The sequence below is a fragment of the Miscanthus floridulus genome, chromosome 3 (assembly GCF_019320115.1).
Source record: "Miscanthus floridulus cultivar M001 chromosome 3, ASM1932011v1, whole genome shotgun sequence".
Taxonomy (NCBI): Eukaryota; Viridiplantae; Streptophyta; class Magnoliopsida; order Poales; family Poaceae; genus Miscanthus; species Miscanthus floridulus.
Window position 1 is genome coordinate 146,360,474 of NC_089582.1, and position 17,966 is coordinate 146,378,439.

A 17,966-nucleotide genomic window follows, 5' to 3' on the forward strand; every position below is an offset into this window, starting at 1 on the left:
CACCCGACTCCGAGGGCGCGGTCTCCGTCACGCTAGACTCCTTGGGCGTGGACTTCGCTTTGCCAGACCCCTTGAAGAGGGATTCCGCCTCGCCCGACGGGGTCTGTACCGCCTCCAACCACTACGGGTCTAAGAGTACGAACCCAGGGTCAAACTTCTGACACCAGAAAGAGAGTAGGTGCATCTTGACGTGGCCCGCGGCCACGATGGACCATACCTTAGGACTCACGTCGCCAACAGTGCCGGGGAGCCGACGCTACGCTAGCTAATCCCCATACGACTTTCAACGGGGTATCTGCTAACCATGCCATCTGCCGAGACAGAATGGAGCGGCACAACCGAAGGACGTGATGAACAGTTCACGTGGAGCCGTCTCTATCATCATGTGCTCAACTGCACGGGACCCACGTAAAGGAGACTTGGCCAAGGAAGGCTCCACATCCTTTGTCCGTGTCCACGGCAAGGACAAAGGTCACATCCCCAAAATCCCTCTCAGCTCACAGGCCCCATTCCACCCCACGTCCATATCAAAACACAGCAGCTCAGGAATCCCTCCCTCCCTCCCACTGCCTGCCTGCTATGTGCTATCTGAACTCTGAAGATCACTCAATGGCCTGAACCCTGTCTGCCACAGTTCACAAAAAAGGTTCCATTTCATCGCCCAATGCCTTGCTTCGGTTGAAAGCCGCGCGCGATATCCGCTGCTGCTTTTGTGGAGTTCTTGAGGGGACAGACCGTAGGCAGAAGAGTTCTTGAGGGGGCGGTGGTTGTTTTGGCGTGGGGGAGGACGCGAAAGGTAGGCGATGCCTTTCAGCAGCATGATCCAGGAGATGAAGGGCGAGATCGGCGCCATCTCGTCGCGCGGCCTGCTGCGGTTCCGGTCGGACCAGCCGGGGGGTCACGCCGCCGCCGGGCGAGCGCCGGCAGCTGAGCCCCCGGGCGAGGCGCTGCGGGAGAGCTGCTGGGCGCAGGTGCCCCCCGAGCTCCTGCGGATGGTGCTGGCCAGGGTCGAGGACGAGGAGGCGCGGTGGCCAGGCCGCAGCGCCGTCGTGGCGTCCGCCGGCGTCTGCCGCTGCTGGAGGGCCGTCGTCAAGGAGCTCGTGCGCGTCCCGGAGGCGTCGGGGAAATTCACCTTCCCCATTTCTCTCAAGCAGGTTAATTTGGTTCCCCTGTCCACGAACTCTGAATCTCTATTATGTGTTCGTTATTGGTCTGGTGCTTTGGAAAAGGTTGTTTGTGTCACCGGATTTTTTTTTCACCTTGAGTAGTCATTGGCAGTGATGGTATTGGCCATACTGCATTCATCGTTTGCTTGGGTCAAAGCCTCCATTTCCAGGTTGCGTGTGTGACCCTTGGTCGTCACTGGAAGATATCAGGAAGAATTCCGTTGTTGGTGTACTACCTACCTAGTCATATTTGTTTAATTTTCAGTTCTTGATGAGTACAAGAGTTCTGGGAGAGTTCTGTTGCTCTTCATGTTTTTATCGATAGGTTGTAAGAAGCCCTTCAGTTTCTTTTGGTTCTGTTTCTGGTTGGAACCAGGTTCCCCAGGCTTCGGCAGAGGTCTGGGTGTGGTTTTAAACTGTGCTGTATCGAATTTGGTCTTTTGACAATAGTTAAAAGGCCGGGGTGTTTTGCCCTGTAACTCTAAAAAAAAGAAAGAAGGTTAGGTCTGTTCGTTTGATCGTTTCTGTGGCTTATAAGCCGGCTGATGCTGTTTTGTTGGGAGAGAAAAACACTGTATCATGGCTGATAAGCATGGCTGATACGATCAAGCGAACAGCTATTCTCTACTCAGAGGAGGTAAAGATTAGTAGACAATTCTTTATGACTTCTTTCGTTAAGTCAGTTTGCTTAGAATCAAGTATGCAAGGTCAAATATTACTTTAGGAGCTAGTCGACTTGTTTTTACAGTTGGCTCTGTCAAATGTTACTTTAGGAGGTAGTCATTGTCAGTGATGGTATTGGCCATACTGCATTCATCATTTGCAAGGGTTAAAGCCTCCATTTCCTGGTTGTGTGTCTGACCCTTGGTCTTCACTGGAAGATATCAGGCAGAATTCCGCTGTTGGTGTACTACCTACCTAGTCATATTTGTTTAATAATTTTCAGTTCTTGAGTAGTACAAGAAATTTGTCGAGAAGGTTAGGCAAGTCGAGATACTATTCTCTACTCAGATGAGGTAAGATTACTAGACGGATTCTTTATGAATACGTTCGTCAAGTCAATTTGCTTAGAATCAAGTATGCGAGGTCAAATGTCACTTTAGCGGCTAGTTGACTTGTTTTTACAGTTGGCTCTGTCGAAACGGTGGACAGATTCTTATTGTCGTTTTAGTAAGAAGAGGGTTAACGCTTGATTTGAGGTTTCTTTGACTCTGAAATTTTGTTCATCGAATTATTTTGGTTTTTATTAACTTGCAATTTCAAATCTGTAACCTGCAGCCTGGTCCAAGGGATGCCCCAATTAAATGTTTCATTAGGAGGAACCGGGCGACTCAGTCATATTCTCTGTGTGTTGGAGTCACTGATGGCATGCTTTTTCACCCCCCTATATGTATGACTCTTGAACAAATACAGTGTGGATGTCATCATTGTTGATGGACCCTGTTTTTTCTTTTGCTCTGCAGCGTTAGCTGATGATGGGAAATTTCTACTTGCTGCACGCAGAAGTCGTAGGCCCGCAGGCACTGAATACCTGATCTCGCTTGATGCAAAGAATACATCAAAAGGTACCTGCATTGGCAAGCTAAGGTGAGCATTCAAGAAACAGTGTCTGAAATTCGAAACTTGCTCTGTTTTTTCAATGCCGTGCATTGGATCAAAGGTATTGCTATGACAGAGGCCTCGGTTTAACATATTCTTCTCTGTTAATCAGATCAAACTTCTTGGGAACAAAATTTATTGTCTATGATGCCCATCCACCTTGTGTGGGAGCTGTGGTTTCAAAGGGTCCGTATGCACACATGATCGGTTCAGCCCAAGTTTCTCCTGGGGTGCCTGCTGGGAATTATCCAATTTCACACATTTCTTACAAAGCGACTTTTGGTTCTAGGTATGACAAACCATGTGGTAGACATTTAGGGGGTGTTTGGTTCCACCTCCTAAACTTTAGTCGCTGTCTCATCGGATGTTTGGACACATGCATAGAGTATTAAATATAGACTAATTACGAAACTAGATGCACAGATTGAGATTAATTTGCGAGACGAATTTATTAAGCCTAATTAGTCCATAATTTGACAATGTGGTGCTACAGTACCATGTGCTAATGACAGATTAATTAGGCTTAATAAATTCGTCTCGTGGATTACTGACGGATTCTGTAATTTGTTTTTTTATTAGTATCCGAACACCCCACGTGACATCCGATGTGACACCTCTTAAACTTTAGCCCCTACATCCAAACACCCCCTTATTCTTCCAATGTTAGGTTCATATTACTTTCGAAGAAAACGTTCTGCTATTGTTAGGCAATAGAATATGCCGCAGCCCCTTACCATATGCTGCGGCATTTGTAGCCATAATTAGTAGATGTAAATCAACGATTAGTTGCTATAATTAGCAGATGTAAATCAGGGATTAGTTACTATATTTAGTAGATGTAAATCAAGGGAATTACCCTTGCCTTGTAAAGCAAGGCCAGCCGGCCCTATATAACAGAAGGCGCCCCCTCCTATTGAGGTGTGGCCAATTGCCTCTCAATTCTATCACTCTACATGGTATCAGCAGTTCGGGTCTCGATCTGATCTCCCGGCCCCTCTCCACCTTCTGCCCAGACCTCCTGCGCCCCCCCCACCCCCCCTGCCATGGACACCACCGCAGCCATCTCCTCTGCCACCAGCGGCGTCCTAGGGGCCGACTCTGCCCCCGCCATCTGCCCCTTCGCCACCATCAACATCAAGCTCCACGTCCCCATGACCCTTGAGTTGAAGCCCTCCAACTTCACCAAGTGGTCGACGGCGTTCCAGGCCACGTGTGGGAAATTCGGGCTGCTGCATCATCTCGCCACCGCCTCCACCTCGCGCCCCACCGACGAGGCCTGGACGCAGGCTGACTTCTGCGTCCGCGGATGGATGTACAGCACCGTCTCCGACGCCGTCCTCAACCTCGCCATGACCGACAACACGCAGACGGCGAGCGCCCTTTGGACGGCCATCAGCGCTGTGTTCCAGGCGAACAAAGCTCCTCGCGCCATCTTCCTGAATCACGAATTCCACTCGATGACTCAGGGGGACCTGTCCATTGACGCCTACTGCGTTCGCATGAAGGAGAAGGCCGACGAACTGCGCGACGTCGGGCAGCCCGTATCTGAGCCCAACCTCGTCCTCAATCTGCTGCGCGGGCTCAACGATGTCTACTCCACCGTCGCCGACACCATCGCCGGAAAGCAGCCCCTCACCTTCACCGACGCCCGGCACCAGCTCCTTCTCAAAGAACTGCGTCTGCACAACGAGGAGAAAGTGCGCGCCACCACCGCCCTCCTGGCTGCTGCCTCCTCTCCTGGTGGTAACCAGCGGCAGCAGCAGGGCGGTAACCAGCAGCAGCAGGGCGGCAGGCGGCCTAACACCAAGAAGGGCGGCCAGCAGCCCTTCCCAAACTCCTACGGCGGCTTCTCCAACACCTCCGGCAGCACCAGCACCAACAAACGCGTTCCCTGGGACTTCAATCCCTGGACCGGCGAACGTGTGGCCCCTGGAGAGCGCGTCACCCCTCCTGGACAGCGCCGCCAAGGAGGTCTTGGCGCCCCTGGAGGTCCTGGTGCCCAGGCTGGGCGCAACCAGAGCATCCTCGGGCCTTCCCCGCAGGCCCACACCGCCTTCGCTCCGCTCCAGGCGTCCTCCGGCGGCTCCAACACCTCCACCAGCACCTGGGATGCAGCCGGCCTCATTGCTGCTCTGCAGAACATGCAACTGCAGGGCAACTCGCCCTGGGTCGTTGACTCCGGCGCCTCCACGCACATGACGTCCTCGGATGGTATGCTTACCCAACGCCTCCCCCCCTCCATCTCCTCAATAACAGTAGGTAATGGCACTAGCATTCCTGTTACGTCTAGAGGTCATTCCGTCCTTCCTACACCTACAACAAATTTCGCTCTTAACAATATTCTTGTCGCACCATCCATAGTCCGCAACCTGTTATCTGTCCGTCAGTTCACTCGCGACAATAGTTGTTCCTTTGAATTTGACGCACATGGTTTTTCTGTTAAGGATCTCAGGACGGGACGCCTGATTCTCCGCTGTAACAGCGACGGGGACCTATACACCATGCCTGCCGGCACTACTGTCGCCCCATCTCATGCTCTCTTGGCTGCTTCGTCGACACTGTGGCATCAACGTCTCGGCCATCCAGCCCCTGCTGCATTAGAACGTCTTAATAAAATTCATGCTGTTTCCTGTAATAAAGTGGACCGCTCCCTATGTCACTCATGTCAGTTAGGCAAGCATACGCGTCTACCCTTCAGTTCCTCGCATTCCATAACTCATGCACCCTTTGAACTTGTTCACTGTGATGTATGGACTTCCCCCATCAACAGTCTGTCTGGTTTTTCATATTACTTGGTATGTTTGGATGATTATAGTCACTACTGTTGGGTTTTTCCGCTCCGAAAAAAATCTGAGGTCCACCAACACGTAGTCGAGCTTGCTGCGCTTGCCAAAACACAATTCAGTCTTCCCCTAAAATGTGTTCAGGCCGATAACGGCACTGAATTCATCAACACCGCCACCACCAAATTCCTCGCTACTCAAGGCACTCACCTCCGCCTCTCCTGCCCCTACACATCACCCCAAAATGGCAAAGCCGAACGCATCATCCGCACACTCAACAATTCCATTCGTACTATGCTCCTTCATGCCTCCCTGCCGCCCACATATTGGGCTGAGGGGCTCCTAACAGCTTGCTACCTCCATAATAGGCGCCCATCCTCCTCCATTCAGCATGAAATTCCCTACACTCGACTGCATAACCAGCCACCAACCTATAGTCATCTGCGTGTTTTTGGGTGCCTCTGTTACCCCAACATGCAAGCAACCTCCAAACATAAGCTCGCCCCTCGCTCCACAGCATGCGTCTTCCTCGGATATCCCCCCTCGCACAAAGGTTACCGCTGCCTCGACCTATCGACCCGTCGCATCATCATCTCTCGCCATGTCATATTTGACGAAACCACTTTTCCCTTTGCAGCCACCTTAGACACCTCCTCCCCCGCTTCCCTCGACTTCCTCCTCGACGACGATATGGTTTCGGTGCCTTGCCCTACTGTTGTTGCAGGTGGGACTCTCTCCTCGACGCCTGTGGAGCAGCCGCCCTCAGACGTTGCGGCATCGCCTTCTTCGCCACCGGGCGGGCGTGGTCACGTGCCCCCGCCTGGACCCAGCGTGGTTCCCTTCCCACGGGTCTACGTCCGCCGCTCCCGTACGACGACTACGTCCGAGCCGGCCGCTGCCCCAGCAGCCCCTGCGGCTCCTGACGCCCCGGCACCACCTACGGCGCCCTTACAAGCACCGGCGGCATCTCCTGCTCCGCCACCGCCACCGCCGCCGCGTGTCACCCGCACCATGACGGGTGCCATCCCTCGCGTCAACTATGAAGGGCTAGCGGCCACAACGTCATCCTCCCCATCGCCGATTCCGACGAACTACCGCAGCGCGCTGGCCGACGCCAACTGGCGTGCCGCGATGATGGATGAGTACCAGGCCCTCGTCGACAACAACACCTGGCAGCTCGTTCCGCGGCCCCCCGACGCCAACGTCGTGACGGGGAAGTGGATCTTCCGGCACAAGTTCCATGCCGATGGGTCCCTCGCCCGCCACAAGGCTCGCTGGGTTGTCCGAGGCTTCTCCCAGCGTGAGGGCGTCGACTACGACGAGACCTTCAGCCCGGTTGTCAAACCGGCCACCATTCGGTCTGTACTTAGCATCGCCGCGTCCCGCGCCTGGCCGATTCATCAGTTGGACGTGAAGAACGCTTTTCTTCACGGCCACCTCGAGGAGACCGTCTACTGCCAGCAGCCGCCAGGATTTGTCGACCCTGGCGCCCCAGACTACGTCTGCCGTCTGCAGAAGTCCTTGTATGGACTGAAGCAGGCTCCGCGGGCCTGGTACCAGCGCTTCGCCACCTTCATCCGGCAGCTCGGCTTCGTCACCTCCGCCTCCGACACGTCCCTTTTCATTCTACGAGAGGGGACGAGCCTCTCCTACCTACTACTGTACGTCGACGACATCGTTCTCACCGCCTCGTCCTCGGCTCTTCTTCAGCGCATTATGGCTCGGCTGAGCTCCGAGTTCGCCATGACGGATCTTGGCGCCCTCCACCACTTCCTCGGCATCACTGTCACACGCTCCTCAGATGGCCTCTTCCTCTCCCAGCGACAGTACGCTGTCGAGCTTCTTCAGCGCGCGGGCATGGCTGAGTGTCATCCGACCACGACACCTGTTGACACTCACGCCAAGCTATCCGCGGCCGACGGGGATCTACTGTCAGAGAAGGACGCATCTGAGTACAGGAGCTTGGCGGGGGCTCTCCAGTACCTAACCCTGACTCGTCCTGATCTGGCATATGCTGTTCAACAGGTGTGCCTCTTCATGCACGCCCCGCGCGAGCCTCACCGTGCGCTCATCAAGCGCATCCTACGCTTCGTACAGGGGACTCTCTCCTCGGGTCTTCACATTGGCACCGGGTCTGTCGACAAGCTGACTGCCTACTCTGACGCTGACTGGGCAGGCTGTCCAGACTCTCGACGATCCACCTCCGGCTTCTGCGTCTATCTCGGTGACAATCTGGTTTCTTGGTCCTCCAAGCGCCAGACCACGGTGTCCCGCTCCAGCGCCGAGGCAGAGTATCGGGCCGTGGCTCACGTTGTGGCTGAGTGCTGCTGGCTTCGACAGTTACTCCAGGAGCTCCACATCCGGCTGCCCTCCGCCACCGTTGTCTTCTGCGACAACGTCAGCGCCGTCTACATGACAGCCAACCCCGTCCACCACAAGCGAACGAAGCACATTGAGATCGACATTCACTTCGTCCGCGAAAAGGTGGCCCTCGGTGAGATTCGGGTTCTCCATGTGCCCTCCTCTCACCAGTTCGCCGACATCATGACTAAAGGGCTTCCGACAGCACTCTTTCGAGAATTTCGATCCAGTCTTTGCGTCCGGGAGCCTCCCGCTGCAACTGCGGGCGGGTGTTAGGCAATAGAATATGCCGCAGCCCCTTACCATATGCTGCGGCATTTGTAGCCATAATTAGTAGATGTAAATCAACGATTAGTTGCTATAATTAGCAGATGTAAATCAGGGATTAGTTACTATATTTAGTAGATGTAAATCAAGGGAATTACCCTTGCCTTGTAAAGCAAGGCCAGCCGGCCCTATATAACAGAAGGCGCCCCCTCCTATTGAGGTGTGGCCAATTGCCTCCCAATTCTATCACTCTACAGCTATGAATAGACCATCATGTGAATACTTTTTTTTTATGAGAATTACAAATACTGCAACATCATTTTGATTTTTTTCCCTAATGACTATTATCACATCCCTGGTTATACCTGCTAATTGAATTGCTGATAGCAATATTATTGTAGAGAATTGCTATTACTAGCTAAGCAAGCCAACATAAGACTAGAAGGATGTCTGAGTTCATGACATGCTAATAAATTAAGCGGATTCAAAGCTTTAGTGGAACAGTTATATTCCAGGACCTGCTTAGGATTATTCATTAGTATACAACCTTATACATTTACTTATATGGATCTAAAGCCAGAACTTGGTGGTTAGAAAGTAGCTATAGGTTTAATGTAACATAAAAGAAAATTATATTATCCGCTGACTGCTGGTTTATTACATGAGAGTTGTAAAGTTTGTCTAATGTTTTGCAGGGTGCCAAGAAAAATGAGCTGTGTCATGGATTCCATCCCTGTATCAGCGATTAAAGGAGGGACTGCTCCCATGCAGACTGAATTTCCATCTATTAACTCCAACTCTTTTGCATCAGTTCCATTCTTCAGAAAATCAGGTCGTCTGGATAGTTCAGGTGTTCAGCTAGCCACTCAGAATGAAGCTAAGATTGTGCTGAAGAACAAGTCCCCCAGATGGCATGAACCGCTGCAATGCTGGTGCCTGAATTTCCATGGGCGGGTCACGGTTGCATCTGTTAAGAACTTCCAGTTGGTGGCTTCAGGCGAGAGTGATCTGAATAACCAGGATGACGACGACGTGATACTCCAGTTTGGCAAGGTCGGGAAGGACTTGTTCACCATGGACTACCGTTATCCGATATCTGCGTTTCAGGCATTTGCCATCTGTCTGAGCTGTCTGAGCAGCTTCGATACCAAAATTACTCGCGAATGAGTCAAGGTACGATTTTTCCTTTGCTGATAGTCCACTTTAGAAGCTGCTCGCACACTCTATTTTTCTTTCTAAATGCTGTCCATCACCGGCATGACGTTTCTATGGTACTATAGCAGTGTTTTCGTGGCACTGCTCAGCACTCTTTAGTCAAGTCATTTTGCTTGGTCCTTAATTTGTGCTACAAATCTTGTACGACTTTATTTGTGGGACGGATGTTCAACCTGCACCATTTTATTTACTCTCTTGTCTCATTTCCCAGCAGGTGCAAGGCAGGTGAACCAGCAGATAAAGCAAGAGAATAGCCTAATCTAGACTTACCTGAGCTTTAAGCCGGAGAGTTTGGTGATAACTAATCATAGTAGAGCTGAATACCTCTTCTGTTCAGTACTATCGTGATGTAAATAGCAATCTAGCTGGAGTGGTTTGCATTGAGGGGTGGCTAGTGTGAACATCAGATCGGAGTATTGCGCTTTCGATTCAGTGAACCTTATATTAAAAAGAAAATTGGTTCAATAGCATCGAAAGAACCGCATTTTCACAAAATACCATTGAAACATCTTAGACATGTGAAATACCATTGAAAGAAAAGGCTTTTACGTGTGTGCCATTAAAAAAGTTCGTAATTACACACAGGTCATTAAAAAAGTTGACCGTACACATATGCCACCGTTCTAGACTTCTTTGGTCTCTAAGCCAATCCATCCGCATTCCGTTTATTTTTCACCGTTTGAAAGTCCTGACAAGTGGGTCAGGTCAGTCAAAAAGTCTATAATACCCCTCTCATCCCTATCCTCTCTCTCTCTCAAACTCGACCTCATCTCTCTTCTCCGCGCACGCCTCTGGTAGAGCTCGCCCGCGCCCGCGACTGGCCGGGGCGGAGCTCGCCCGCGCGCTCCCGCGGCGGCTGGGCGGGTCGGAGCTCGCCCACGCGCGCCCGCGGCTGGCCGGGGCGGAGCTCCCCCGCGCCCGCGGCTGGCCGGGGCGGAGCTCCCCCGTGCGCGACCACGACGGCCGGGGCGGAGCTCCCCTGCGCCCGCGGCGGCTGGCCGGGTCGGAGCTCGCCCGCGCGAGCCCGCGGCGGCTGGTCGGGTCAGAGCTCGCCCGCGCGCGCCCGCGGCGGCAGGCCGGGGCAGAGCTTGCCCGGGAGCACCCGCAGCGGCCGGGGCGGAGCTCGTCCGCGCCCGCGGCGGCCGGAGCTCACCTCCTCGCGTCACCTCCACGCGCGCTGCGGTAGATCCACGGCGAGGACCGGCTGCGGCAGCTCCACGCGTGCCGCCTCCCGGCTCTCGCCGCCGCCGTTGGGGACGAGGCCGCCTCCCTGCACACCGGGGCCCTTGTCGTCGCCCGTCGGGGCTCGTGTCGGTGTGCGCGGGGGAGCTCCGCCCTCGGTTGCTGTAGCTCCCCACCCTGTCCATCCCCTGCCATCTCCTTCTTCTTGGCCGCGGCGGCGCGGGAGGCGCACCTGCACCTCGCCCGGGCGCGGAGCGCGCGGCGGCACAGCGCGGTGGACATGCCCACGGCCGCGAGCACGACGAGCTCCACCACCGCGAAGGGGAAGCAGCAGCACACCGCCTGCGCCGCGACGACGAGCAGGAGCACAGGGAGCGCGGAACGGAGGCGCGAGAGAAAGAGAGAGAAAAAGAGAGTTTAGGTGGCTGACAAACGGACCCCACCGTAGGGTAAAATGGTCATTTCACCTATCGGTTAAAAACGGACGGAATGGCTTGGAGAGAAAAAAAAAGTTCAGAACGGTGTCATATGTGTACGATCAATTTTTTTAATGGCCCATATGTAATTATAATTTTTTTTAATGGCACGTATGTACCCTTGTGTCACGATTTGGAGCCATTCTGTCGCGATTTGGAGCTAACACCGTGAATCCACCGTCCTCGCCTTCTCCTTGCTTATCTCCCCTTCTCCTTCCCATCCGCTGAGAATCAGTGGACAAGCCCCTCCCCTTCTGCCTGAGCTTCGGCTTAGACCGAGTCCATGCGCACGAACAGACGAGTCACGAGTGACGAGCAGCTCGCACGACCAAGGCAAGGCCGGCACCGCGCGGATGGGTGATAAGCAGCCCATGCGACAGGGCTCCGGCTCCACCTCGTCGACAGCTCCAGCTCGTGCGAGGGCGGCCGGGGCAGCTCGCGTGAGGTAGCGAGTGCGGCGGTCGCGGTTGTGATTGCGGGTGCGCGGGCGCAGAAAACGGCAAGGCGGCCGCGAATGCTCGGCCGGGCGCCGGCGCGCATGGAACCACCGACAAGGCGACAACATGAGCGCCAAGGCGAACGGGCACACAGCGTGGCGAGGTCAGGCATCAATGGTGTAGGCGGCGCGCGGTGATGTCGGGCCGCGGCTGCACACCCTGGCACATCGATGCTGTTCCAGAACTTGGTGTGGCGCAGGAGAGGAGACGATCCCATCCGAGGCTCGTTGTTCCGGTTGCATTTGCATTCGCTGGAGGAGGCGGCCGCGAGGAAGAGCTCCACCGGCGGGCCCCACTCGCAACAGGGCCACGGGTCCCACTGAAAGCCGCTGCAGCAGCGCCGCCGCATCAGGGTCACCGTGTATGCGACAGCTGCTGCTGTTGCTGTGCCGTGCTCCTCGATGTGCTCACGAGGCCACGACGGCGGTGTTTCAGGCTCCCAGAAGCTGCCGATGGCCGGCTGGCTGAGGTCCATGGCTAGCTTCAATTTCAAGCACACGAGAGTGATCCTCTGCACATACCCATCCGTCCTCGATAGTATATTGGTTCGGATTCGTGTTTGCATTCCATCCGCGTCCGCGTCATTCAGCAGCAGCAGGCCCATGGCACGGGCATGTCCTTGCTGGCAACATGCATGGCCCTCCCATGGCTCGTTACGGGTTGTTTTACCACCTCCCACGACTTAGATTTTTTTTCATGCACTTACACTGTCTTATAACTATATTTACATCGTCTTATTACTATATTTACAATAATTTCTTCAATATAATTTATTGAACAGAGTGATGTAATTTTGATATAACACAACTTTTATTTTTATGGATGGCAAATCTCATGCCAAACTTTTCAGAAAAAATTATAAATTATTTCTATAAATTACAAATATAAGAGAATATATGTTAAATTATTTACAAATTTCAGAGCAAATAACAAATTGTCCACAAGTTGCAGTGGGATCGATTGGTTGTTGCCTGAGCTCGTGAGGCCTAGGGCCGGCGGGGGATCACATGCATGTGCCGCTGCTGCCGCGCGCCTGCGCTTGGCGAGGTGCAGAAGGCGCCGCTCCCTCTGTTGACCGCATGAGAGAGAGGTAGCAAGGCCCGCACCCAGGCTAACAAAACGCAGTGGACAGGAGAAGCTGCATGCGCCCGTGTCCCGTCCGCCTGAACCAACCGATCCCCATCGGAAGGCCTAAAAACCAGTTGTTGGCAGCTCCCAAAACAACCAGTTGTTGGGTAGCAAATCTGTTTGAGTATAGGTGGACAATCGGTTTAAACCGACAAATCGGTTCAGTTTGTTCGGTTATTGAAAACTTCGTTTTCAGACATCGACACCCGATTGGTTGTTCGTAGAAGCAAGAACTGATGAGTTCTCCCTAAAAAAAGAACTGATGAGCTCGGTGTTGGTTTTGCTCAGTTCGGTTTTTCGGTTCCACCAAATGAGCCGAAGCAAACAAATCAGCATAGAAATCGACAGAGAAAAAGAAGTTGTGCTTCAGATGTAAGTACTCACATTACAAACTAAGCAAAGAGAAGAGAAAAAAAAAGAACGGGAGAAGCGCTGGAGTGGATGTGAGGACTTGGTTCCTCGATTGTTCGGTTTGTTCAGACAATAAAAATGAGGCCAAAACCAAGAGCCGAACTTCGCGAACCTTAAACGGCGCTCCTAGCGTCCGGACGTCCGGATTTAGGGGCACGTCCGGACGCACCTCGGATATGTCCGAGTGTCCTCCCGCCCCCCACGCACGAAACCACGCCCCTCCCCCTATACGAAACCACGCACGGAATGCCCCCTCACGGAACAGTAGACTCGTTTCGATCCCGACCAAAACAACGGCGCACCCTAGCCTCGGGTCCGTCCGACTCAGGCGTCACTCGCCAGTCGCAGCGGTCCGACCTCCCGCAGCGCCGCCATCCCACCGCGCCGACCGTCCCCCGCCATTTCGTCGTGCCGCCCATCCCCCGCCGCGCCCGCTAGGTGCGTCGCATCCTCACCGCGCTCCCATCACAAGTATTACTTGTTTGCAATATCAAACAAAGCGCAATGCGAGATGCAACATCAAAACAAGTCTACTGCAACATCAGAATAAAAAAGCGACTGCAACAATAGAACAAAACTACCACAATGCGAGATGTAAGATCAGAAAAAAGAAACTAATGCAACAAAAAAAATATTACTTGTTGCAACACCATAACAAGGCTACTGCAACAAACACACAACAAAAAGCAATGCGAGAAAGCAACATGAGAAAAAAAGAGTAATGCACCAAAGAAAAATTACTTGTTGCAATAGCAAAACAAGGCTACTGCAACAACAGAAACAAAAAGTGCAATGCGAGATGCAACATCAGAAAAAAGAGACTAATGCAACAAAGAAATATTACTTGTTGTAACAGCAAAACAAGGCTACTGCAACAACAGAAACAAAGCGCAATGCAATATGCAATATCAGAAAAAGAGACTAATACAACAAAGAAATATTACTTATTGCAATAGCAAAACAACCCTACTGCAACAGAGCTCGCCAGAACCCTAGCTACCGTCGCGTTCCTCAGATCCAGATCCAGAGGAGGAGGAGGGCTCAGATTCAGAGAAGGACCCACCTACCTCACTGGAAGCCACCGCTGTCGCCCTCCTCTCCGGTGGCATGGAGGTCGCGGAGGGGAGGGAGGGAGAGAGGGAGGGGCTGCGGTGATCTTGCGCACGACGCATCAGCGAGAAAGTGGGTGCGGAGAAGCGGGCGAGCGGAGTGAGCGACTGGGTGCGGCGGTCACAGGACGGGATGGGAGTGGGTGGGGGAGTCGAGCGGATAAGGCGAGGCGCGCGGTCGGTCGAGTTGTGCGGGGTCCGTCCGGACGAGACAGACGCCCGCACGATATCATTATCGAACCTTAAGACCGAAACCGAATAAACCGACATTTCGGTTTGGTTTTTGGTTTTGGTATAAATTTGCCCACTCTGACTTTTTGAGTGAAGCGGTTGCGTGGGTCGGAGGCCAACCAATGTCGTTAGACAGCGGAAGTAATAGACTGCTATATTTTGGAACAGATCGTCACTTTCAATGGTATTTTATGGACCGGTAAACTTTCCGATGGTATTTTCCAAATGTCACGACCTTTCAATGCTATAGAAACAATTTTCTCTATTTGAATTTGAAATGGCCCAGCTCTAAGCAGGAACAGATCTAACGGTGTGCCAATCCAGGGGGGAGGGGGGTGGGCTCAAGCCCTCGTACGGCCCTACCGCCGTTGATCTGATGGAGCCCCTCCAAGAAGGTCCGTCCCTGCCTCTAAGGTGCCAGAAGGCATTGTATTACATCCGTCTGAGCACATACAAGTGTTGAAGATCTGGTTTGCATTACATCCATCTGAGTACATACAAGCATTGAAGATCTGATTTCTCCCTATTTCTGGTTATGTTATAATAACCTCGTCGACAGATAATAGTTATCTGAAATATAGTGTCGCCTATAATATATATAAATGGTCTCAAATTGAGACAATACAAGAAGTAATAAAGTCTCCCAATACAAAAGAGAAAAACCATCGTGAAAAGAAAAATGCATATGGGATTGCACATTTGCAAGCTTGATCCACTAATACTTGGATCATCTCGCTCTTCTCATCTAAATCTAAATCTAGTAGCAGCGAAAATTACCCTCGAAAATAGTAGCAGCAATTTTTCAAATGTTACGATCTTTCAATGCTATAGAACCAATTTTTCCATCATACATATATGTATCTATATCTATGCAACCCTGCTATTTGAATTTGAAATGACCCCAGCTCTAAGCAGGGATAGATCTAGCGGGGGTGCCAGGGGCTCAATCCCCCCTACATTTGCAACCTTGATACACTAATAATTGGATCATCCCGTTCTTCTCATCATCTAAATTAGTAGCAGCGGAAAATTTCCTCAAAAATAGTAGCAGTATTTCACTTTCGATTCAGTGTTGTTTGACCTTATAGTATTACAGTCGAGAGATCATACTTTGAATCTATCTATGCATCTATCTATGCAACCCTGCTGTTTGAAATGACCCTTGTAAGGTGCCAGAAGCCATTTCATTACATTCATTTAAGTATATACAAGTGTTGAAGATCTTATTTCTCTTTCGTTCTATGTTATATCAAAGTCTAAAATATAGCGTCGCCATATAATATAAATGGTCTAAAGTTGAGACAATATATTAACAAGTAATAAAGCCTCCAAATGCAAAATAAAAAACGCCAAAAGAAAAATGCATATGGGATTGCGCATCTGCAACCCTGATCCACTAATACTCCGCTAAATCTAGTAGTGAGAAATTTCCCTAAAAATAGTACCAGCGGAAATATAATTTGCAAGTATTTTGGCACTCTAAATATAATGAGACAGCTGACTGAGGCATGGTGGCGATGAGTTGAAACTTCAGGCCACCTTGGCCTCCGTGGCTCTGGCATTGCCTGGCACAGCCATGCCGCGCTCCTCGTCGTCCTCGTCCCACTCGCCGCACACGACGCTGCGCACGAACTCCATGAACTGCGGGAAGTGGTCGGGCGAGAAGAACTCGGCGCCCATGCGCTGGTACGTGAAGTGGCAGGGCCGCATGAGCTCGGTGGTGAGGATGTTGCTGCGGATGCGCGAGAAGCTGCTGGTGTGCGTCATGACGAGCGACGCGTTCTCGCCGGCGATGCGCGCACCGTGGCGGCGGCACGCGTTCTTCATCTGCACCAGCAGCGTGTCCGGGCTGGACCCCGTGCTGTGGTGCTGCTTGTTCATGCACACGTCCATCCCAGGCACCACCATGGTGCAGCCGTGGCGCGCGAACATCTTGGCCACGGGGCTGTACCCATTCTTCTGGTTGCTCTTGTAGAATCCCGCCGCCGCCTCGGCGGGGCGCGACCGCGCCCCGTGCCACCAGTGCATGAACGGGATCTTGGCCGACAGCTCCACGGGCTTGCCGCCGAACACGGCGTTGGCCGTGCCCAGGACGCGGTCGCCGTGCCCGACCAGCTGCCCGGCGTACCACGACAGGAAGAAGTCTCCGTAGGGAGACTCCCAGGAGCCGCCGCGCTCCCTGAAGAAGCCGCACGAGTCCGGCGAGTCGTGGTACCGCGGCGCGTCGTGCGGCCCCGCCAGACCCCACATCGCGTGGCCTTCCTCCACGGCGTGCTGCCGCAGCTGCTGGAGCATGTACTTGTCGTAGCACTGGAACTCGCCCATCCCCGTGAACTTGCGGGCGTCGCTCCCCGGCGGGTACGACGGGTACCGGAGCACGCCGTGCGCGCCGAGACCCACGGTCACGTCCTGTGGCAGAGAAGCGCGTGTCCATGAAACACTGGCCGAGAACGGCCAGGAATGGCCATGCATGCATATGCAACAACCAACGGAATATATATATGTTACGGTGATGGTGGAGTCGAAGAAGTCGTCGAACGCGGCGGCGAAGCTGCGGAAGAAGGCCTCGTAGAGCTGGAGCGGGGACTTGCCGTGGAGCACGGGGAGGTCGTCGATGGCGAAGGAGAGGCATCCGTCGTGTCGGCCCCCCGAGCGGTCGGTGAAGAAGATGTCGGGGTCGGCGGCGGCGACGCCGCTGACCCAGGAAGGAAGCGTGGGCACGCCGGCGCCGGGCGTGCCGTGGGTGCGGAGCGACACGCGGAGGCTGAGGCCCTCGGCGCGCACCATGTCCGCCACGGCCTGGTACCCGGCCCAGCTGAACCTGTCGGGGGACTCGGGCTGCGCCACCGACCAGAACACCGGCAGCTCCACGCCGTCCGCGCCCAGCAGCCGGACCGCCCGGATCCCCGCCGCGATCGCCGCCGCGCTGTTCACCGTCGCGCCGTCCGTGACGGAGTCGATGGGCAGGCCCACGAACAGCCTCGCCGGGGCCAGGTCGTCCACCTCGTGGCTCTTGCTGCTGTGGTCGCCGGCGCCGAAGAAGCGGCCAAAGAGCCCCGCGGCCCTGAGGTCCCTGCTAGCGCTGCAGCCACCATGCCGCGCCGGTGGGAACGCGACCCTGTTCGGCGCGCGTCCGACCGGGCCCCTGGTGCCCTGCGGCCGGCGCGTCGCTGACGCCGACGCCATCTGTGTCATCATCATCGCCGGCACGGTCTCCATGGCGATCGACCAAGCTGTCCGGGGAATGTCCGTACGTGCGTGTGCGTGCACGAGCGAAGGCAGAACGAGGTCGAAGGGGGGGGGGGGGGGCGCGTGTTCCGGAATGCTCGGTGGCCGGCTCGGTTGCTTTTTGCGTCCCCGGCGAAGTCTTTATGGGGTGGCGGGAAACGGACGGGGGAAAGGAAAGGGAAAGGGCGCGCGTTGGCAGCCGCGGAACTCGGCGTCGACGTGCGTGCGTCAGGGTGAGGTGGAGGTGAGCCCCCGGGCCCCGCTGCTCCGGTCAGGGTCACCCGACGGACGATCCAGGGCGTTTTGGCGCGGG

At 53.9% G+C, this 17,966-nt stretch overlaps 2 protein-coding genes across 6 annotated transcripts; one reads left to right on the forward strand and one right to left on the reverse strand.

The window, feature by feature from the left end:
* Positions 1 to 562: 562 nt before the first annotated feature.
* On the forward strand, positions 563 to 9,870 carry LOC136542770 (tubby-like F-box protein 11). Of its 5 annotated transcripts, none has more exons than XM_066535363.1 (5): positions 563 to 1,154; positions 2,445 to 2,556; positions 2,630 to 2,753; positions 8,872 to 9,349; positions 9,603 to 9,870. In XM_066535363.1, the coding sequence occupies exons 1-4, from the start codon at positions 804 to 806 to the stop codon at positions 9,341 to 9,343; spliced, it is 1,059 nt and encodes a 352-aa protein (XP_066391460.1). In that variant the 5' UTR covers positions 563 to 803; the 3' UTR covers positions 9,344 to 9,349; positions 9,603 to 9,870. The 5 variants fall into 5 exon arrangements, with proteins under 5 accessions (XP_066391460.1, XP_066391458.1, XP_066391461.1 ...); XM_066535361.1 differs by having other exon boundaries at positions 9,606 to 9,870; XM_066535364.1 differs by having other exon boundaries at positions 2,445 to 2,532; positions 9,606 to 9,870.
* Positions 9,871 to 15,884: 6,014 nt separating this feature from the next.
* LOC136547411 (inactive beta-amylase 9-like) lies at positions 15,885 to 17,711 on the reverse strand. Its single transcript, XM_066539362.1, has 2 exons — positions 16,934 to 17,711; positions 15,885 to 16,834 (listed from the first exon to the last, which is right to left on the reverse strand). The coding sequence occupies exons 1-2, from the start codon at positions 17,642 to 17,644 to the stop codon at positions 15,956 to 15,958; spliced, it is 1,590 nt and encodes a 529-aa protein (XP_066395459.1). The 5' UTR covers positions 17,645 to 17,711; the 3' UTR covers positions 15,885 to 15,955.
* Positions 17,712 to 17,966: the final 255 nt, after the last annotated feature.